This window comes from Brienomyrus brachyistius, chromosome 21 (assembly GCF_023856365.1).
Source record: "Brienomyrus brachyistius isolate T26 chromosome 21, BBRACH_0.4, whole genome shotgun sequence".
NCBI lineage: Eukaryota > Metazoa > Chordata > Actinopteri > Osteoglossiformes > Mormyridae > Brienomyrus > Brienomyrus brachyistius.
Genome location: NC_064553.1, coordinates 331,641 through 352,764, shown reverse-complemented (window position 1 = coordinate 352,764; position 21,124 = coordinate 331,641). Strand labels below are relative to the sequence as shown.

The window sequence follows — 21,124 nt, the reverse complement described above, 5'->3', positions numbered from 1 at the left end:
GCCACAGGTGGTACCCTTCACCTTACTGATATTTATTAATGAGACTGACGTTGCATCCTACACATCGGCCATTTTTACGAAGTGATATCAGTGTGGGTCTTGGCACATGGCATAGGTGCTCCTGCCCCAGTGCTGCTCAGGCAGGGACATCCTGTGGTCCAGTAGCCCTGCTGGGCTTCCCTGCTAGTTTGATGCCCTCAGTTCACATTGGTCTGTCCCAGTGGCTTCCTGGCAGCACTGTGCACACAGGCCAATAAATCGCCCTTCAGTCATTCAGTGAGCTGAGGCAGGTGCTGCACGGCGCACTGCAGACACTCGGTCCAGCGTCTTGACCGCACTTCATCTACATTCAGTGCAGTTGCATCTCCAGAGCATCACTAGTGTGAGACCCTTCACACTAAAGAGAGACTCCACAGTCAAACGGAAGCACGTATGATGTAAAGTATATTGCCGGCGTTCACTGATAAATCAGCCAGCCAGTAACACAGGCAATGACGCTGCTCGAACATGATGATTTACAAACGGACTGACAATTTTGGCATGGAGTACCGCATTTTCAGTGACAGGTATTCAGAAAGCCACAGTGCAGACTGATCTTCGAAATGTCAGGGCCTGAGGCCTTCCTGTTCTACGTCATCCCACAATGCCTGTCGAACATGGGGGAACAGTAGCAGGTAAGCCGGTGGACTGAGAGTGCAGCGTATCGGTGAGCCACATCACAGGGGCCCCCTGGGATCAGCTGGGTCTGAGACAAAGTCTGCAGCATGCAACTAAAGTACAAATGATGGAACATGCATCCATCTCCATGGTTCATCATCAAGGCTCGGGTCAAATGTTTTATTTTTGCCCGGATTGAGTTTTGATGCAGAGGCCCATGTGAGTGAGATACTAACACATTCTGAGGAACCGCAGAGCAGTACTATCCCACACCCTGCAGGGCGGCAGTATCGAGTAGTCTGCAGGACTTCTGAATCACTTGTTGCCAACAGAACCACAACATCAGTCATTTGAATTATTGAGTGGTGAGTCACAAGCACAGCAAAGACAACCTGCCAGTATCGTGTGGCCGGCTCACAGGATATTGTGGGAAGCCTCCTGTTACCAATGCCTGCTGGTAAGGGAACAGGAAGGTCAATATCAAGTGGTTGCCATGGCAGTTGTGTGCATCATTTATGAGGCAGGATGTGAACACATCAAAATGTGTCTCTCACTGTTATGTGACACATTTTGAACATTTAAAGAACATTTGCTAAACATTTTACGGTGTTCCATATGCGTTTATATCATTGCTCAACTTACTGTAGTATATTAATTATTAATTATATTTCCTGAAATGTGGAAATAGTGGCAGCGATACAGTCAGCAACTAACCCTAGGGTTACAGTCTAACCCTAACCCCTGACATGTTTTTGAACACACAACTACCTAAACGATCCACACTCTCCATCACATCCATTCAACTGTTTCTAATTGTGAGGTAAGAGCTGCATAAACTGACCTCTGGCTACAGTTCCAGAATGAAGAAGTATCAAGGAGCCAATGTCCTTCTCTTCCAGAAGCTCACAAATCAGAACAGTGATAAGAAAAGCCCCAAATACACTGTCCTTTAAAAATACGAACCCTGGATATGTGTCTCTCCTCATCTCTAAGATGGCTGTGAACTATGTACAGAAGCAAAGTTAACGGTGCATCTGTCACCTTGGCAAGATGAGCCAATATGTATAAATAGGAGCCTTCTGGAGACACCTGCCGATAGCTTTCCTCCTTTTCATAAACGGAGTCCGTTTACTAACCTTACATTACATTGCATTTAGTCAGAAAACAAACAAGTGCAAAACCAGGGGTCAAAGTTCAGTGAATGTCAGTCAGCATGTGGCACCTCTGGGGCTGTTGGGGTTGAGGGCCTTGCTCCCAGATCCATAACCCTTGGGTTTCAGTTCTCCATTTATAACTTAATTGTATATTAATTTAAATTAGACGTTGCGTTTCCTTCCAAAGAGGACTCATTGGTTGTTGACAATAAAAACTTCATAGTAACATTAAATCAAAGATTTCAATAGCCATTCAATCAGCTCCAAATTGTCTCAGGCTGATATGAAAGACATTGATGAGCACGAAACATAACAGCAAAGGCACTGTTCACCTACTCCTAATAATGATGTAAGTACAGTTTAAGCTGCTGTTCACTTCTGTTCCAGGTGGTGTCACTGTTAGCACAATTAAGTACAGTGGTGCTGATAGTAAATGGTTGTGGAATCGCTTGCCAGGCTGAGGGCTCACCTCTGTGGGTTGGGCTCATTGTGCTTGTCTCTCTCGTGCTTGATCATCCTGTAGCGTCCGATCCGCACGTCTGGCCGGGAAACCTTCATGCCATTCAGAGTGATCCTGCATGAGGACAGAGCTCACATGTCTCATCACCTGGCAATGTAGTCTGAGGTCACATGGGCCTTGGGCCTGTGCACAGAGGCTGCTGGTCTAAAGGGAGTGCTGAGCTCACGGGGGAAATGGCTGCTCAGCTTCAGGAGAAGATAATGAGCTGTTTACCCCAGACTCTGCTGAAAATACAACCAACAGTGCAGAAATAACAGGCAAGTGAATCACAAGGACACTTTTCATCTAACTTTGATATTTTCATTAGAGCCACTTTCTGCACATTTCGCCATTTCGCTAAGGGCCGAAAACATCAGACGCAACTCGCTGCATGATCAGGGCAATAGAACTCACAAGCGACATGTCTGTCCTACTGCAGCAGAACTGCAAAGAGTTTTTCCACTGTATCTGTTTGAGAAAGAGTGAAAGAGAGAAATGGCAAGATAGAGAGGAATAAACTGAAGTCAAGCACTGAAGAAGCAATCTACTTATTTTTCAAACAAAATGATATATGAACAATAAACATCTTTGCCCACTATTACACTGAAATAAAAAGCTGTCTGAAAAAACTAATTGTAGTTAAAGGTAAAAACATTATTGTTATTATTAGTGCTTACATTAACAGTTATTTAGCAGACGCATTTCTCTAAAGTAATGTACAGCAAAGGAAATGTTGGCTCCTGGAGGTGTCTGCTATAAGGGTCTTTCTCCAGAGCCCAACACTGATTTGGTTATTCAGCCACAGCCAGAAGTCACAGCCTTACAGAAAGAGGCACCGGTCTGTAACACGGTGAACCGCAGCATTTCAAAAAGAGGCATAGATCTGTAACATGGTGAACCGCAGCATTCTAGAAAGAGGCACAGGTCTGTAACATGGTGAACTGCAGCCTTCCAGAAAGAGGCACAGGTCTGTAACATGGTGAACCGCAGCATTCCAGAAAGAGGCACAGATCTGTAACATGGTGAACCGCAGCATTCCAGAAAGAGGCATAGATCTGTAACATGGTGAACCGCAGCATTCCAGAAAGAGGCACAGGTCTGTAACATGGTGAACTGCAGCCTTCCAGAAAGAGGCACAGGTCTGTAACATGGTGAACCGCAGTCTTCCAGAAAGAGGCACAGGTCTGTAACATGGTGAACCGCAGCCTTCCAGAAAGTGGCACAGGTCTGTAACATGGTGAACCGCAGCCTTCCAGAAAGAGGCACAGATCTGTAACATGGTGAACTGCAGCCTTCCAGAAAGAGGCACAGGTCTGTAACATGGTGAACCGCAGCATTCCAGAAAGAGGCACAGATCTGTAACATGGTGAACCGCAGCATTCCAGAAAGAGGCATAGATCTGTAACATGGTGAACCGCAGCATTCCAGAAAGAGGCACAGGTCTGTAACATGGTGAACTGCAGCCTTCCAGAAAGAGGCACAGGTCTGTAACATGGTGAACCGCAGTCTTCCAGAAAGAGGCACAGGTCTGTAACATGGTGAACCGCAGCCTTCCAGAAAGTGGCACAGGTCTGTAACATGGTGAACCGCAGCCTTCCAGAAAGAGGCACAGATCTGTAACATGGTGAACCGCAGCATTCCAGAAAGAGGCACAGATCTGTGACATGGTGAACCGCAGCATTCCAGAAAGAGGCATAGATCTGTAACATGGTGAACCGCAGCATTCCAGAAAGAGGCACAGGTCTGTAACATGGTGAACCGCAGCCTTCCAGAAAGAGGCATAGATCTGTAACACGGTGAACCGCAGCATTCCAGAAAGAGGCATAGATCTGTAACATGGTGAACCGCAGCCTTCCAGAAAGAGGCATAGATCTGTAACATGGTGAACCGCAGCCTTCCAGAAAGAGGCACAGATCTGTAACCGCGTGCCACCCCACTTGGGTTGAATCTGCTGACTCAGCTCACAAGCTAAGTATTATCCTAAAGTTTTAATTCCCTGTCAAACACATACCTCTTACTATTTAGAAACATACTGTAGCAAAAGCGAAATGATTTCTAAACATTCTGACAGTGAAATGTAATCCGTGTCCTTGTTAACAGTACCTTAGATTATTACAATATATAGATATCAGGAGGTTCAAATGACCACATCCCTAATGCAGAACACAAGATTGACATGAAATGTTACTTGGACTAGAAAATATTATCATATTATACCAGTTGTTATTTCTCTGTTGTCTCCCAGTCAATTTTAACAGTTTTTTTCTAATCTTGCTGCTCATCTGTAAGGCTTGCGTAGGCAATGTAGTATTTATCTGACCTATTTAATGCATACAAGTGTGACCACTCTCTCCATTCATTAAACTCCGGAAAGTGCTGTGGGCACTAGGCCCTTCTGTCGTACAGTTCCCACATGCCTGCAGGCGTGAATGACGACGTATTAGCTAGCCAGCGCATACAGTTAGATGATGCTGCTGTACATGAGGCATTCTGTTGTCATCCTGTTTGTGTAGCTCATTTGTCACCATATGAATCTTCTTTCCTCTGCTATCCTTAGGGCAACCCAGTGCTTCAGGACCTGGGGTAGAGTTTATGCTCCCTATCTCAGAATGCTGTCAAGTTCTCTCAACGACTCTCCGCAGATCACATTGGATGACAATGTATATACTTACCTACCTGTCGGTATCTTACTTAACATGGATAGTTAACATGTCCTGGAGGACTGGGCAGCAAGTCCACCTTGGACCCCACAAGAGTTCATATTGCTGTCCCATGCTGTCTTATTTTGTATTATGTATCAATATAATTTCAAGGTCAGCCACTGACACAGAGCAGCCTGTCAGCCTCCAGCACCCTCAATCAGAACACGCATGTGCCCTTTAAATGGATCAGCTCGCCATCTCTGCCTCTTCTCTGCACTGCAGCCCCCCAGATACATCCGTAGTTCCTTTAGGGGATATCTGCAAGGCAAGCCCGCTGGGTTGGGGTTCCAGACACCAGAGAAAAGCACTCCGCACAACAACTACTGTCCTCCCTGCTGCATGCAAACTGGCAAAGGCTGGGGGAGCGAGGAAGCCCAGCCATGTGTGATTCCGCTGTGGGGGCGGGGCTGTGCCTGACCATTGTGGCCAACATGCCCATTTGGCTCTACTCCATAAAAACTGTCCAGGACAAAAAAAGTCACCATGCACTGCGGCTGGATGCTGCTTCTCGGGTGAATCTCACACATAGTATCCCAGCAACAGTGCGAATGCTGGTGTTTCCTTGCTCTCAGACAGACCCACAGTTACCCCCATGCGTAGTAAAACCCCATTTACTTGACAGATCTGTAGTCACATACTCTCACTTCCTGCCCTGGGAAAAAATATTCTCTTCGGGTTAGATTTTCCAAGGGTAACGTCCCCCTGAGAAACACGGGCACTTAGGCTTATGTGAGGAGCTGGTATGGTTCCAAAGGCTGTAAAGATGATGGCCTGCCCACTGCTCTGGGAATAACATTTGGCTGAGAAACACACACAGGATTTTCCTTTAATTCGTCAAAATACCATGGATTCAATATCTGAAGCATTATCTGTAAGCTATAAATAGACTTCACAGAAGCCACCAGCTTCAGAACTAAAACATTTCCACACACACAACATAAATCTTCGGGAAAAAAGTGCCGAGAGTCACACAGGGGGGCCCTGCAGAGTTTCTGCAAACTGACATCGATGACGTGACACAGCAATAACACCCTGCTGTTATCATCACAAGTTGTAGAAAGACTCTGCAGCTCTTTCTGTTTGCTTGATGCTTCGGCATCCAGTCTTCAGGGTGTGTGCTGCTTGGACTGTTTGCCACTCAGTTTGTGGTACAGTGCAGAGAGCAGGTGTGGACAGTGATAGCCACAGCAGCCAGGGAGCCGTGCTTCTTTGGCTTACTGCACCCTAATGTATAGCCAGATAGAAGCAGCACAATTCAATGGATCTCCATCCTGTTCCACTCTAAATTTGGAAATTCTCCACCCATATCCTGGGGAGCCACTCTTACACTACTCATGGCCCATAACCTATTATACAATAAAGGGCTGCATTGAGCTTAGAGTGAATTCAAAGAAATGCAAGAAGTGAGACAGGAAACACCCTGAAAGGGATGACAGTCAGTCACAGAGCACACATTCACACATAAACTCATATCCTATGTGCATTTAGAGATGCCAGGTCACCTGACCAAACCTAAAGCAGTGCAATCACCCAGGACCAAACATGTGACATATTACTTATAGGTTTCTAAAGCACGGCAGCTTGGTGACAGAAGCACGGAGCTTACAGGCCTCTCTGAGCCGTGGTCATACCTGTTGTAGATGTCATCGTCTTCGCCTCCCCAGCCCCAGTATTCATTTGGAAAACCATTGATCTTCAGGAACTGTTTCTTACTCAGTCCAGAGACCCCACCAAAGTACCCAGCATAGGGCAGCCTGGAATGGGACAAAACCACACATGAATGGACTGCCAAAGGAATCTACCATAGCAAACTCTCCTGTAGGTCCATGCTGCACGACGACATAAAGAGCAAATGTTTGTATTTATAAGATGACAAACAAAAAAATGGAGCATATTTAAAGCACAGCTCTCTCTTCAACATTACATATCAGTTCACAATGCAGAATCGTTCAGGGTTCTCACACTTGGAGAATGACTTTGCTTTTAGGCCTTGAGCCAAAGTTACAGGGTAGCCAGACCAGCAAGATCCTGGAGCAGCTCAGCTTGGAGGACATCCTTTGCCTAGAACCTGTACTATACACAGTTCATGATATGGCCCAGTGCTGTTATTGAAGGGCCACCAACATAGAACAGGTTAAAGCTTCTCCACTTAGCACCTGGTTTGGTACATGGTACATATATATGGTGTGTGTGTGTGTGTGTGTGTGTGTGTGTGTGTGTGTGTGTGAATACAGTACGAATAATAGCAAATACACCCCCCTGCTTTTCTCTATGGCCCTGTGCGTTGCTGCTGACTCCCTCTCTGCCTTCACTCTCATCCTCGGCTCCCTCGCTCACGTCCTCTTTTGCTTCCTTCCCCTCAGGGCCAAGTCAGCAGAAGGAGCCATCATGGGTTAGAACCAGGAACTGACTATAAGCCCTGGCTCTGTTAAACGCAACAACCACAAACTGGCACAGCCATCTGGGGGCATGGGGTCCCCACAGGGGCAGTGGGTTAGGTGGGTTCCTGTCTGCCACACCTCAGACACAGCCATCTGGGGGCATGGGGTCCCCACAGGGGCAGTGGGTTAGGTGGGTTCCTGTCTGCCACACCTCAGACACAGCCATCTGTGGACGCAAGGTTCCTACAGGAGCAGCAGGCAAGGCATGTTCCTATCTGCTACACCATAAAATGACTGGAGCGTCCAGGGATGTGGGCTTCCCACAGGGGCAGTAGAATGGGAGGGTTCCTCTCTGCTCCTCCCTAAAACCAGGGTTCTCCAACTCCGGTCCTGGAGAGCTACTGTCCAGTAGGTTTTCTATCCTACCTGGCTTCTGATGAGCCACTCCTGTTACTGGTTATGCTCATTTAGTTCACTCATTTGTAGCTTTCATATTTCTTATTTTTATATTTCTTTCTGCCCTTGCTACTCGCTCATCATGTTCTTTGCCTCTCATACAACTTACTCTCCCCAAGGCCGCCTGACCCCTTGGCTCAAGAAGTTTGTATGGAGACCATGGATAAAGGTCCTGCTTCCCTCAGAGAGGGCAGAGACAGACACAGACAGACACTGAGCCGGCCGTGTGAAACATCTTTCTGTAACATATTCATTCTGTCTTAATAAACTGCTTAAGCTTAAGGAACCTGCCTCATCATTCAACTCTACGAGAACCTGAGGTTTCATTGAAGAAATCTAACAGACATGGCTGTCTGGGGATGCAGGGTTCCCACAAGTGGCGGGCTGGATGGGTTCCTATCTGGTACACTGCAAACAGACACAAACATCTGGGAACGCGGGGTTCACACAGGAATAGTGGGGAGGGCAGGTTCCTATCTGGTACACTGCAAACAGACACAAACATCTGGGAACGCGGGGTTCACACAGGAATAGTGGGGAGGGCAGGTTCCTATCTGGTACACTGCAAACAGACACAAACACCTGGGAACGCGGGGTTCACACAGGAATAGTGGGGAGGGCAGGTTCCTATCTCCAACATCTAGCTGTGCCAATCTTCCACACAAGCAAGGATGTGTCAGCATCAGAAGGCCACTTTCAGTGGAGCCTGAACGGAGCTAACAGACATAGAGGTAGGAACCTGTAGAAGGCAGAGTCTGAACCTACATCCATCTGTAATCATTCGGCAACATAAGCAGATGAACTACATTCTAACAGAATATAAAATCAGACTAACATAAACATTTTCAAGCCACAAAGCTGTCTAAGCAGGAGCCAAACTCTCAGCCAGTGGCCAGGCCTCTAGCACAGTGGCAGTTTTACGCACCGGAAGCCGAACTTGTCCATGGCGATGGCAAAGTGTCGCGGCTGGTCGTAGCAGTGGTACAAGTTACGGTCATCCATGGGAATGAGGTCCACGTCGCTGAAGATGAAGCAGTCGTACTCCGCCTCCTTCAGCGCCTCCACATAGCCGATGTTCAGCAGCTTAGCCCGATTGAATGTGTCCTCACCCAGCTGGGACAGACCACAAACTGGCGTTATTCACAGTGACCAGCTAGAACAAGACAGGCTGCCCATGGTTACACTGACCACCTGGAACTGCTATGACAGATGGAGCAGCTGGAACAGTTGTTAGTGACCTTACCCCGCTGGGACAGACCACACTGCCTTTATTCACAGTGACCAGCTAGAACACGACACAGACCTCCCATAGTTACGTCGACCACCTGGAACTCCCATGGTACACATGGAGCAGCTGGAGGCACTGGTGACCTTACCCCGCTGGGACAGACCACACTGCCTTTATTTACAGTGACCAGCTAGAACATGACACAGACCTCCCATAGTTACGTCGACCACCTGGAACTCCCATGGTACACATGGAGCAGCTGGAGGCACTGGTGACCTCACCCAGCTGGCCTACATCAGCAGCTTTAAGGTCGTGCCCTGCCCTTTTCACACATGCAGATAAATCTTTGTATTTCCGTAACACCCATCCATCCATTTTCCAAACCGCTTATCCTACTGGGTCATGGGGGGTCTGGAGCCTATCCCGGAAGCAATGGGCACGAGGCAGGGAACAACCCAGGATGGGGGGGCCAGCCCATCGCAGATTTCCATAACATCTGGGTCATTTCTACCAATCACCCCTTTGAGGATAATCACATGTACGCACACAGACACAGACAAACTCACGCATGGAAACACCTGAAAGTGTAAAGGAATGTTGGGGAATCTCCTGTCCTGCTCTATTTGCGTGTGTGAGTGTGCGTGTGTTTGCGTGAGTGAGTGCGTGTGTATGTGTGCGTATGAGTGTGTATGAGTGTGTGCATGTATATGTGTGTGCGTGAGTGAGTGCGTGTGTGTGAGTGCGTGCGTGTGTATGAGTGCGTGCGTGTGTATGAGTGTGTGCGTGTATATGTGTGTGCGTGAGTGAGTGCGTGTATATGTGTGTGCGTGAGTGAGTGCGTGTGTGTGCGTGAGTGCATGTGTGTGCGTGAATGCGTGTGTGTGTATGTGTATACGTGAGTGAGTGCGTGCGTGTGCGTGAGTGCGTGCATGTGTGTGAGTGCGTGTGTGTGCGTGAGTGCGTGCGTGTGTAGATTCACCACATATGCATATCACACTCACTAACACTCGCAAACACTCACCCTCACTCACACCCAAACACTTGTACACACTCACCCTCATGTGGGCAGTTGTGACTTGATGGTTAGAGACGCGCACTTGTAATTGAAAGATTGCAGGTTCGAATCCCCGACCAGCAAGGCACCTCTGAGGTACCCTGAGCAAGGCAGAGCCCCCAAGCACTGCTCCCCAGTGCTGAATTAGCTGCCCCTGCTATGTCACACTGTCACATATGGGTTAAATGCAAAGAACACGTTTCGTTGTTGTGTTCAAATTCAATCCCCCCCATACACACACGTTGGTATACCTATCTAAAACCTTAATCCCATTCGTGACACCCCCAACCCAACCATAACCATGGGTGAGAAAGGTGAAATAAATAAATAAAACTTATTATTAACTAAACAAAATACAAGAATTTTGACATACAGATCAGATTAGATTTCAAATTCTCTTTGGAAAACATGGACGCCACGTCCTCCAGGCTAAAGAGGAGAGGGACCATCCAGCTTGTTATCAGCTGAAGTTCCAAAGCCAGCATCCGTGATGGAATGGGGGTGCATTAGTGCCCACGGCTTGGGTAGCCTGTACATCTGGGATGGCACCAGTAATGCTGAACGATATATACAGGCTTTGGAGCAACATACTCTGCCATCCAGATAATGTTTTTTCAGTGAAGGCTTTGTATATTTCAGCAAGACAAAGCCAAACCGCATTCTGCGCATGTTACAACAGCATGGATCTGCAGTAGAAATGTCCGGGCGACAGACTGCGCAGCCCGCAGTCCAGACCTGTCACCCACAGAAAGCTCTTGGCGCATCACAAAATGAAAACTATGACAAAGGAGACTCTGAACTGTTTCATTCATCATTTTCATTCCGTTTTTATGTACATTTTATGCAGCTTCCCAGCTTCTTTGGAAATGGGGCTGTGTATACATGCTCGCACACACACACACGCATGGCCAGAGTGCACTTCCTGCTGCTTTCCTGTCTACTTCCTCTTTATTCCATAATACATCCTGGTACAGAGCAGCTAACAACCATGAGAAAAAGTCTGCGAAATTATCTGCGTATTCAAAAATATGAATACTGTGCGTTGTTTGCTAAATAGATCATTTTTAGTATGACTTAGATGAAGATCAGGTCACAGTGTAGGAGCGACTCATACACGCAGTGTTTGTCACACAGACTGCCAAACTGACTCGCTGGACGACATGGCAAAGCACCACGGCAAGCATATGCTGCCGTTTCACACAAAGCCAGAAGCTCACAGCAATGCCCGGGCTGGCGGAATCCGTCTGTCTGTGTCCAGCCCGGCGATGCCTGGCCAGCTGCAGGTTTCAGCCACCGCTTTCACAGCATGAGCAGGCGTGGAGCTCCATGTGGATGCGATAACTGTAGCATGTTTCGGGAAGTGGCCCAACTGGCAGCCAGTGATAACACTGACCTACTAGGTGGAGCATGAGAGAGCACTGAGACTGCTTCTCCACTCCTGCATGACACGTCGGCTCAGCAGAGACGACTATGCTGTTTGACTTGCAGCCGAAGCCTGAACACCATTTAGACCAGTGGGTCTCAACTGTTTTTAATCCAAAGACTCCCTGTGTCCATGAATACATGTTTGGGTCCTGCCAGACAGATCAAAACACTATTTCTCTTGCATGCGTTCTGCAGTGATGACAGATATTGCCGATATTTATTAATATGAACACTATATAATCCATCCATCCATCCATTTTCCAAACCGCTTATCCTATTGGGTCGCGGGGGGTCCGGAGCCTATCCCGGAAGCAATGGGCACGAGGCTGGGAACAACCCAGGATGGGGGGCCAGCCCATCGCAGGGCACACTCACACACCATTCACTCACACATACACACCTATGGGCAATTTTGCAACTCCAATTAGCCTCAGCATGTTTTTGGACTGTGGGGGGAAACCGGAGTACCCGGAGGAAACCCCACGACGACATGGGGAGAACATGCAAACTCCACACACATGTGACCCAGGCGGAGATTCGAACCCAGGTACCAGAGGTGTGAGGCAACAGTGCTAACCACTGCGCCACCATGCCGCCCCACACTATATAATAATAATTAATAATAATATGAATTATTATTAATAATTCGATTACACTGCCAAACAATGTAATTTCTTTTAAACATGACTGAATGTTTCAGTACACTATGTCCACCAATACTCTTTTTTCCCTAAGCTCATGACAGTGCTCTCAAAACAGAATGTGAATGTCTCTAAATGGCTCTAAGATAGAAGACTGACAACTATGTACAGTGTGCTTAATCACTGAAAAGATCCTCATCTTAAAGTATTAGCCTTCAATAAAATAAATCACATATTGCAAGTTACGGTATTTTTAATAATGTTTTGAAATGAGATGAACCAAGTCACAATAATTCCACACCTTTGTCCATCAGCTTCCCTGTGAGATGTTGCAGACTGAATTGGTTTAATTTTAGTTGTGGATTCTCACCCTGTTTACAACCATAAAGGAATAATATTGGTTTCCATTAAAAATCTTTAACAAAGCCCTCATTTTAACACTCAATAGATGTATGTCAACATAAACAATATTGTCTTCATTTTCTGTACAGTTTTCAAATAAATTCTGCAGCACCCATTGGTTCCCACTGAGGCCCTCTAGTGGCTGCAGCCTCCTGGCCGAAAAGCACTGATCCTGGGCTTTAACCATGAATTTAAAACACATGGGGTTTAGCTATAACTGAAGGAGCAGGCATAATATTTTACATAAAACAGTCAGCCATCTTTCTCCAAATCACAAATTCTTTTGTGGAATAAAAAAAAGAGATGACCACATTTCTAGATGATTACAAAGAAAAAAATCAAAGAATGCTCTTCGAAATGTCTTAACTCATTTTATTTCATTACTTTGTATGAAAAGTCCATCAACATGCAAATGAATAGCAATCGCTGATGATTCTCAAAATCCATGCGAGCTTAGGGACACCTCATTTGTTTGACCTTCAGATTGATCAGTAATGTACAATATACTGCGAGCCATTGTACACGGGAAGCGTAGAATGAGTGCAAATCGAAGTGTGGCATGCTTAAAAAAACAGGCCAAAGGCAGCTGCAGAACTGAAGGGAATTTCAGGAGGAACATGAGTCCATCTACAGGCCTGTTCTCTGTCACAGTCAGCGACTGTGGGAAAAGCTAACCAAAGGCTGCGGTTGCTGAATTAATCTACAAAAGATTTATATCATTTCTTCTCAGAGAAGTCTCAAAAATGCATGTCTGTGAGTGCATGTTTATCCGTGCAAGAAGAATGTTGGAATTCGGTTTGCATTTGATTAGCATCTTGTGGCTGTTTGGGCATAGTTGTGCAAGTTTTTTGTGTGTTTTAAACGTTTCAGTTCAGGAAGGTCCAAGCCCTTGCGTTATTCTCAGATAGGGGAAGCTGCGAATGTGCTGGATCAATACTTATTTTTCACAGCTTCACAGCTGTTCAATTATGTTGTATTTGTTTCTGTTGAGGCAGTTGAGTCTAAATGAAACTCCAAAATAATGACAAGCCTGACAGGCGAGAGAGGCCCCACTCACAGAGAAGTACCAATTAAATAATTAGATCCCACTTTACCGGATGGTTCTCATGTCACTGGTAGTAATAAGTTTGCATTTCTGAATCCCGGAGAGTTACACAGAAGGATATGCAGTTTGTGAGGCTCTTCAGCTTTTACTGAGTTTTTTATGCTCCTTTTTATAGATAGATCATGTGATCCTCCCATATTTCAAAAACCAATCAATCATACAACCAGCTAAATTGACAGAGCAAGAAGTTTGTGTGTCCAGGCCAAAGATTGGTGGTTTGTGGTCACAGAGACCAAAGCAGCGGTGGTTTGTGGTCACAGAGACCAAAGCAGCGGTGGTTTGTGGTCACAGAGACCAAAGCAGCGGTGTTTTGTGGTCACAGAGACCAAAGCAGCGGTGTTTTGTGGACAGAGACCAAAGCAGCAGTGGTTTGTGGTCACAGAGACCAAAGCAGCAGTGGTTTGTGGACAGAGACCAAAGCAGCGGTGGCTTGCGGACAGAGGGCAAAGCATCAGTGGTTTGTGGTCACAGAGACCAAAGCAGCAGTGGTTTGTGGACAGAGACCAAAGCAGCAGTGGTATGTGGACAGAGACCAAAGCAGCAGTGGCTTGTGGACAGAGACCAAAGCAGCGGTGGTTTGTGGACAGAGACCAAAGCAGCAGTGGCTTGTGGACAGAGACCAAAGCAGCTGTGGTTTGTGGACAGAGACCAAAGCAGCAGTGGCTTGTGGACAGAGACCAAAGCAGCAGTGGTTTGTGGACAGAGACCAAAGCAGCAGTGGTTTGTGGACAGAGACCAAAGCAGCGGTGGCTTGCGGACAGAGGGCAAAGCATCAGTGGTTTGTGGTCACAGAGACCAAAGCAGCAGTGGTTTGTGGACAGAGACCAAAGCAGCAGTGGTTTGTGGACAGAGACCAAAGCAGCAGTGGCTTGTGGACAGAGACCAAAGCAGCAGTGGTTTGTGGATAGACAGCAAAGCAGCAGTGGTTTGTGGTCACAGAGAGCAAAGCAGCAGTGGTTTGTGGTCACAGAGACCAAAGCAGCAGTGGTTTGTGGTCACAGAGACCAAAGCAGCTATGTTTTGTGGACAGAGATCAAAGCAGAAGTGGTTTGTGGACAGAGACCAAAGCGGCAGTGGTTAGTGGTCACAGAGACCAAAGCAGCAGTGGTTTGTGGACAGAGACCAAAGCAGCAGTGGTTTGTGGACAGAGAAGGCAGAACAGCAGTGGTTTGTGGACAGCGAGGGCAAAGCAGCGACGGTTTCTGGGGAGAGAGGGCAACAGGAGTGGCGATTTGTGGACAAGGAGGGCAAAAGATCAAATAAGTCATACAAGAACTACAGGTAACCCATGTTCTGAGATATTTTAGTCCATCAATCAAACTCCTATGTAATAAGGATATTTTTGAGAGAAATTCAGAATAAAACCCTGGGTAACTTTTCCTCACTAGTGGATTACCAGACTAGTGATAGTAACAAGTAGATCAATATACCCTGAATAACAAATCACCTGAAGCAAAAGATTCCATTCCTCTAATTTCCAATTGTGTGTTTTTTTTAGGTACACGTGATAATCTACTTGGTGGTTAAATCACAGTGCCACATAGTCAGAGTGGGACAGAGAGGAAGTGAAGAAGGTAGCTGACCATCTTACAGATGCCTTACCGCCTACAGAAAGGTATAGAGACGGAACCCTACCAATGACATCATCTGGGAGGACCTTACCAATGACACCATCTAGGAGAACATTACCGATGATATAATCTAGGAGAACCTTACCAATAATATCATCTAGAAGAGAGCAACAATGAGCATGTATAGGAAATGGTTCAGGAGAAGCAGAATATCGGAAGCTCTCTCATCTCTAACGCAGTCCTATTAAATGAGCATCCTGGCGCAGGCCAAACCTCAGTCCCATGGCAGTGGAGTTGCTGGATGCTGGCCACTAGAGATCATATGGGGGAACAGTGTGTTCCAGAAGCTTGTCACCAGGACAACAAACCTCTTGGTGAATGTTAAGGTCTGCGCTCCTCTCAGTCAGTTGGGGGCACAAAATTCATTTGGAAATGTAACGTAAAAAGTAGTTCCTCAAGTTCTGAAAAGGAAGAATTTTTATTTTACAAGATTTCTGTTAACACGTATGAAGCTGTTTTTATGTGAGCAGATTCTTTCTGATAAAGCTATGATGAATTTTACTCTTTACATGGTGCAGGTATTTAATCTTTCCAGTGCATCAGTAAATGATTCCCCATCTTGCTCATCATCTCCTTACTCTGAGAACCTATTGATTCCATGGACTTCACCCACAAGGGATCTGAATATCAAATATCTTTTGAAGGCCTGTGAGAACTGAACAATCAATAAAGTTCTAAAGTCAGAAGGGCCCTGGATCAGGTGTCACTGCATAAACTGGAGGTCAGTTTAATAGTGACTGGGAGCCTAGAAAAATTGGGACTTAAATATATATATAAACAGGAAATTTCTGTAGATCAGAATCATGTGGGATGTCCCCCACATGTGGAACCAGACAGACAGATCTGTTTGCCTTCCACACTCTGAGCCAAGCTCAAATTAGACATTAGTGACACAATGAAATGCAATGAGCACAGCTTAGAGATAAAGTAAGCTAATTAAAGTAACTTTTTAAATTAAAATAGAGGAAAAAAGTAATGAGTTTGAGCTTGGGAAATATCCATCTGATCATTCATTACACAGCAAGGGCTCCAGGAGAAGGAGAAAAGACTGCAGCGTGAACTTGAAATGGATAACAATGGCCCCTAACAGAGATATGAAGCCTGGTGATGCAGATCTGTAGCCTGTGTTGGACATGCGAAGCCTGGTGATGTAGATCTATTGTCCCTGATGGAGATACGAAGTCTGGTTATATAGATCCATTCTGCTTGATGGAGATACAAAGCTTGGTGATGTAGATCTATAGTGCCTGATGGAGATACGAAGTCTGGTGATGTAGATCTATTCTGCTTGATGGAGATACGAAGCTTGGTGATGTAGATCTATTGTACCTGATGGAGATAGACAGCCTGATGATGTAGGCCTATAGCCCCAGATGGATATATGAAGCCTGCAGAGATACGAAACCTGGGGATCGAGGTATGAAGCCTTTGACCCGAGGGGCAACACGATGGCCATATGGGCTGACAAGTCAGGGTATTCAGCAGCTTAAAATGTAGCACTGAAGCTTCCCACAAAGTTAGAATGGGTGAAAAAAGCATTACATTCAGTCTGTGGACAGGCAGCTTTGTTGGTGCACAACTAGCCACCATCACTGTAGGTTATGATACCAGTTTTCAGTCAAAACCAAAAGGGCTGCTCTCAGTGTCAGAAAAGTCAGGTTCTGAATGACAGCAGATTATAATGTAACAGGGCCTTCACTCACCTGGTTGATGATGTAAATGCCGTAGTCAATCTTCTGCCGGCGCAGGATGGGGTGCAGATAGTGCAGCCAGTACCTCAGGTGGTGATCCCGATTTCGGAAAGGGATGATGATGGCCACTTTCTGCTTGGGCCGACAGTCCGGGGGGGTGTACCTGCCCCCCTGGGTTACATTAGGGTTCTCCTTCTGGACCCGTTCCATTGTCATCAGCGAGCTGAACTCGATGAGCAGACGACCCACTGAGGAGAAAGGGAAGGTTGGATAAACATGGTATTACTCCACTGTGGAGAAAATACAGGCCACGCAAACACAGCGTTACCCCACTGAGGATAAAGAACAGGCAGGGTAAACACAGCATTACCCCAATGAGGATAAAGGACAGGCGCTGCAAACACAGCGTTACCCCACTGAGAATAAAGGACAGGCGGCGTAAACAATAAATCAGCTTCAGACTGGATCAGATGTTTGCAAAGTGAGAATCTCCAATCACATAGACCATGAGGACACACACTCATCAGAACTCAAAAGTCAGCAATTAACATTTTAAAAAGCAGGCTTTTCCCCAGGGTCTCTGAGCTGCCAATATTCACCACCAGCTTACATTCCTGAAAGGTTTATCAGAAGGTGCTGCATCAGAGTGGTCTGGACCCCATTTAACCATAGTGAAATGAAACAGGAGAACTAAGCACAGTACAAACAGCCTTTACGGTGAGCCCAGCCTGTAGCTCCACTCGCCCTCAATCATCAGTCACCCTAAGAGCACAGCTTGGAGTACCTTCTGCTCATTGGATACTCACAGTGAACCTTGGCCCCACCCACCAAGGGTTCTGCTAAGACCCCAGTACACACCCAAGTGTCTATACAACATACAACCTCTGTCAGCCATATGAACTCTGTGTATCACCTAGACCTGCCTTTGGCCTGTGTCTGACCCCCTTTGAGTCTGGTTCCTCCCAAGGTTTCTTCCTTCTAGGGAGTTTTCCTTCCCACTGTCACCTCTGGCTTGCTCACTGGGGGCTTTGGGCAGGGAAAATGTAAAGCACTTTGAGACAGTGTAGCATTATGAAAATGCACTATAAAAATAAATTTGAAATTTGAAAATTTGCTCAGCCAGCAGTGCCTATCACATACTCATGTGCAGATGTTGCCTGTACAGAGGACCTTTAGGAAGACAGGGGCTACTATGAAGTGGCTTCCTGCCATATCTCTGGAGGAGGAGTCAAGTGCTGTGATCTATAGCAGATGCAGAAGCGGTTACCAGGCTGAGAACTGACCAGGCATCTGAACCTTGAGCAGTGTTTAGGCTGTTAGGGTCATACAGCCCCTGTAGGCCACTGTCCCTTTAACCTAACACTTATACAGCACTTCTCAGTTCAGCCCCTGCTCACCATACAAGTCCTCCACAGCCTCCTGTGTCACACTGGGTTCAGCACCATGAGCAATGGTGACACTGAGAGGAAGCGGAGTGACTGAAAACTCACCCCGGATGTAAGGGCAAGTGATTCAAAGCTGTGACCAACATTGTCTCCGTTAAGCAGTTACGCTACGATGCTGCGTTCTCCACTGATGTGTTCCGGCATGGTGTTACTGTCTCTTTCAGTGTGGTATACTGTGCAGTCAAGACGATTGAGGCAGGTTTAATTCCCCCCCCCCCCCCATGCGAAGCAGCACAATAGCCCTGTTGACCACTACTGCCAACTCAGCACTGTCACCTGCGCGTGGCAATTCCGGTGGGCAGCCATGGCGCTGGCAGGGGTCACCGGACTGGATGTCACAGGCACCGACTGTGACAGCGGCTGCAGCTGCAGTGCTCCATGTGAGGGTGGGGGGGGGCTCCTGCCGCGGGTGACTATATAGTAACAGAATTCTGTCTCCTGCAGACCTGGTCACATGACCAGCTACAGTATGCGAAGGCAGAAGCCAGACATCATTTGCAGCGATGCCAGAGCCCGCTTCTGCTGACATTACTGACCCGATCGTTTTCAGGCTTTAAACCTGCACAGTCTTATCACCTCTACATACCGTATGCGCAATGCTGAAGATGGCGAACTGCACACAGTTCATTAATGACACTAAGTGACCGTGAATGTAATCTAGAACAATCATTCTATATTCCTGCCGCTGCCACCGATCACATGGACGGTCTCAACGAGCATCACAGACAGAATGCCAACCTGAAGTCCACAGCTGCAGTCTGAATCATGCATGAAATCCAGCAGCTTCTCCTCTTTTGAAATCTACTGGATCCTTTAAAAGTCCTATATGGGTTTAGGCCAAATCTGATTTCTCTACAGGACATTGAACTCGATTCTCTAATATGTCTTTTCTGAGATGGTTAGAACCCATGAATCTTTGTGATTGGCGACATGCAGGAATCATCAAGATGCTGCATGACGTCTTCAAATGAAAGGTTGGTGATACGGACCTGGCTTTGGCTCTTTCTGGGCTGGACTGTGTGTAGGCAGAGGAGGAAGAACACGGACAGCACATCGTGAACCAGTACATCCATCAGTCCATAAATATTCAGTTATCACTGCCCCATAATCCACTGGTGCTGTGTGCCAGATACAGACATGGATAGATGAAGGTGAAATACTCAGTAGGAATCTTACAAAGTTGCCACCGGCTGGTCATGATGAACATGACAGGCAAAGAAACACAGAAACAACAAGGTTTTCAGTTTAAACCACAGCAAACGAGGGAGTCAATGCAGTGAACGAGCATGTTTCAGTGGAGAGCCAAAGCTGGAGGCAGACGTATAAAGAGCTCGACTCTTCGTCTGCGTCACCCAGTGTGATGCTACGACGCCACCCCAGCCCCCGGCACATGGTGGTGCAAACTCTCCCCCTGCCATTCCTACTTCTACATCTGTCTGCCCACTGTGCTCTCTCACTGACCTGATTATGTCTCCTGCACACACACCATGCATATCTATGTTCATATTTAAGTATAAATAATTCTTAGCCGTGCACCACCAAATACCTACACTGAGTGATTTCCAAAGGTTACTGAACACCTGACACTGTGCTGCAATGTGTGTCCAGGTTTCATGTCCCTCTTGAAGTGAGTCGCTGTCTTATTGATAAGACCATAGCAGACCTGGGCAAAGCGGGATCCAGCAGCTGGGCTGTGCAGTCATAAGACTTAAATCTATTCTATTAGCCCAGTGCCCATCAGTCCATGAGGCAACACAGCCAGCCACCTTAGGCGCCATTATGTCAGGGGGGACCAACTTAACAAGCCTAACCCTAACCCTAACCCTAACCCTAACCCCAATTTCACACAGATAGGGGGTGCTGCTGATGAAGGCTGCCTAGGCCACTACATGGGCTTCCACATGGGCTTCCAAACTGGGTACTGGAAAAACCCGAAGGGAAGCAGGGAGGGCTGCAGTTTGACCTCCCACGTCCATAAGAATCCCTTGAGCACAAACTTTGCAGCTTCCTGAAGAGAGTGATAGGCTCAGCGAAGTGATTGCCCACATAATTCTGATGTTGACTGCGTCATAAAAAAGTAAAAGGCAAAAGATCAATATTTCACCACGGAGTTATACAAACACTCAAAAACAGGATGTAAAACCTTGCAAAGCATCGCAGGCATTTTACCGCAATCCTTGACAGGCTTTTCAGCCTGACAAGATTACATACTTAGTATGACTATTAGCCATGGACATATTAATAAAGAATGCTCTTTAAAATAGAGAGGATGATTTATTATTTCCGAATAAACTACTTGAACATCTAAATGCTGGTGGATTTAATGGATGTAGTAGATGTGCTCCCTGGGGGGGGGGGGAATGAACACAATGTGCTTTACTCAGAGTAACTCAGTTGTTTATTAGGTAGTCTGTACACAGGACTCTAAAAAGGCTGCCAATCAAATCTGGGAAGTGAATTAAGTGGGATCAGTGGGATCGGATATGGCTGATCATCCCTACAGAGGCCATTCCAGAAAACGTCCAACCTTCCCACCTGGAGGGCGAAAAATATTATAGAAGAGTGAGCTTTCCCACCATGTGACGCCATGCCGGACCTCGATTTGCGGCTCTGCCTTTCCTGCGCATCACCCCCTCCCACCATGTGACGCCAT

General features: G+C 46.7%; 1 protein-coding gene across 3 annotated transcripts in view; it reads right to left on the bottom strand.

Annotated features, from left to right (window-relative positions):
• The window catches only part of b4galt2 (UDP-Gal:betaGlcNAc beta 1,4- galactosyltransferase, polypeptide 2), a 47,253-nt gene that overhangs the window by 5,154 nt on the left and 20,975 nt on the right, over nt 1–21,124 (bottom strand). For all 3 annotated transcript variants that reach the window (XR_007384292.1, XM_048988402.1, XM_048988403.1), the window contains exons 3-6: nt 17,039–17,274; nt 8,775–8,962; nt 6,644–6,766; nt 2,281–2,385 (exon numbers count right to left, since the gene is read on the bottom strand). Coding sequence is in view for 2 of the 3 variants with exons in the window: in XM_048988402.1 (XP_048844359.1) it covers nt 2,281–2,385; nt 6,644–6,766; nt 8,775–8,962; nt 17,039–17,274 (652 nt within the window). In the remaining variant the exon portion in view is untranslated. The remainder of the gene's footprint in view (nt 1–2,280; nt 2,386–6,643; nt 6,767–8,774; nt 8,963–17,038; nt 17,275–21,124) is intronic.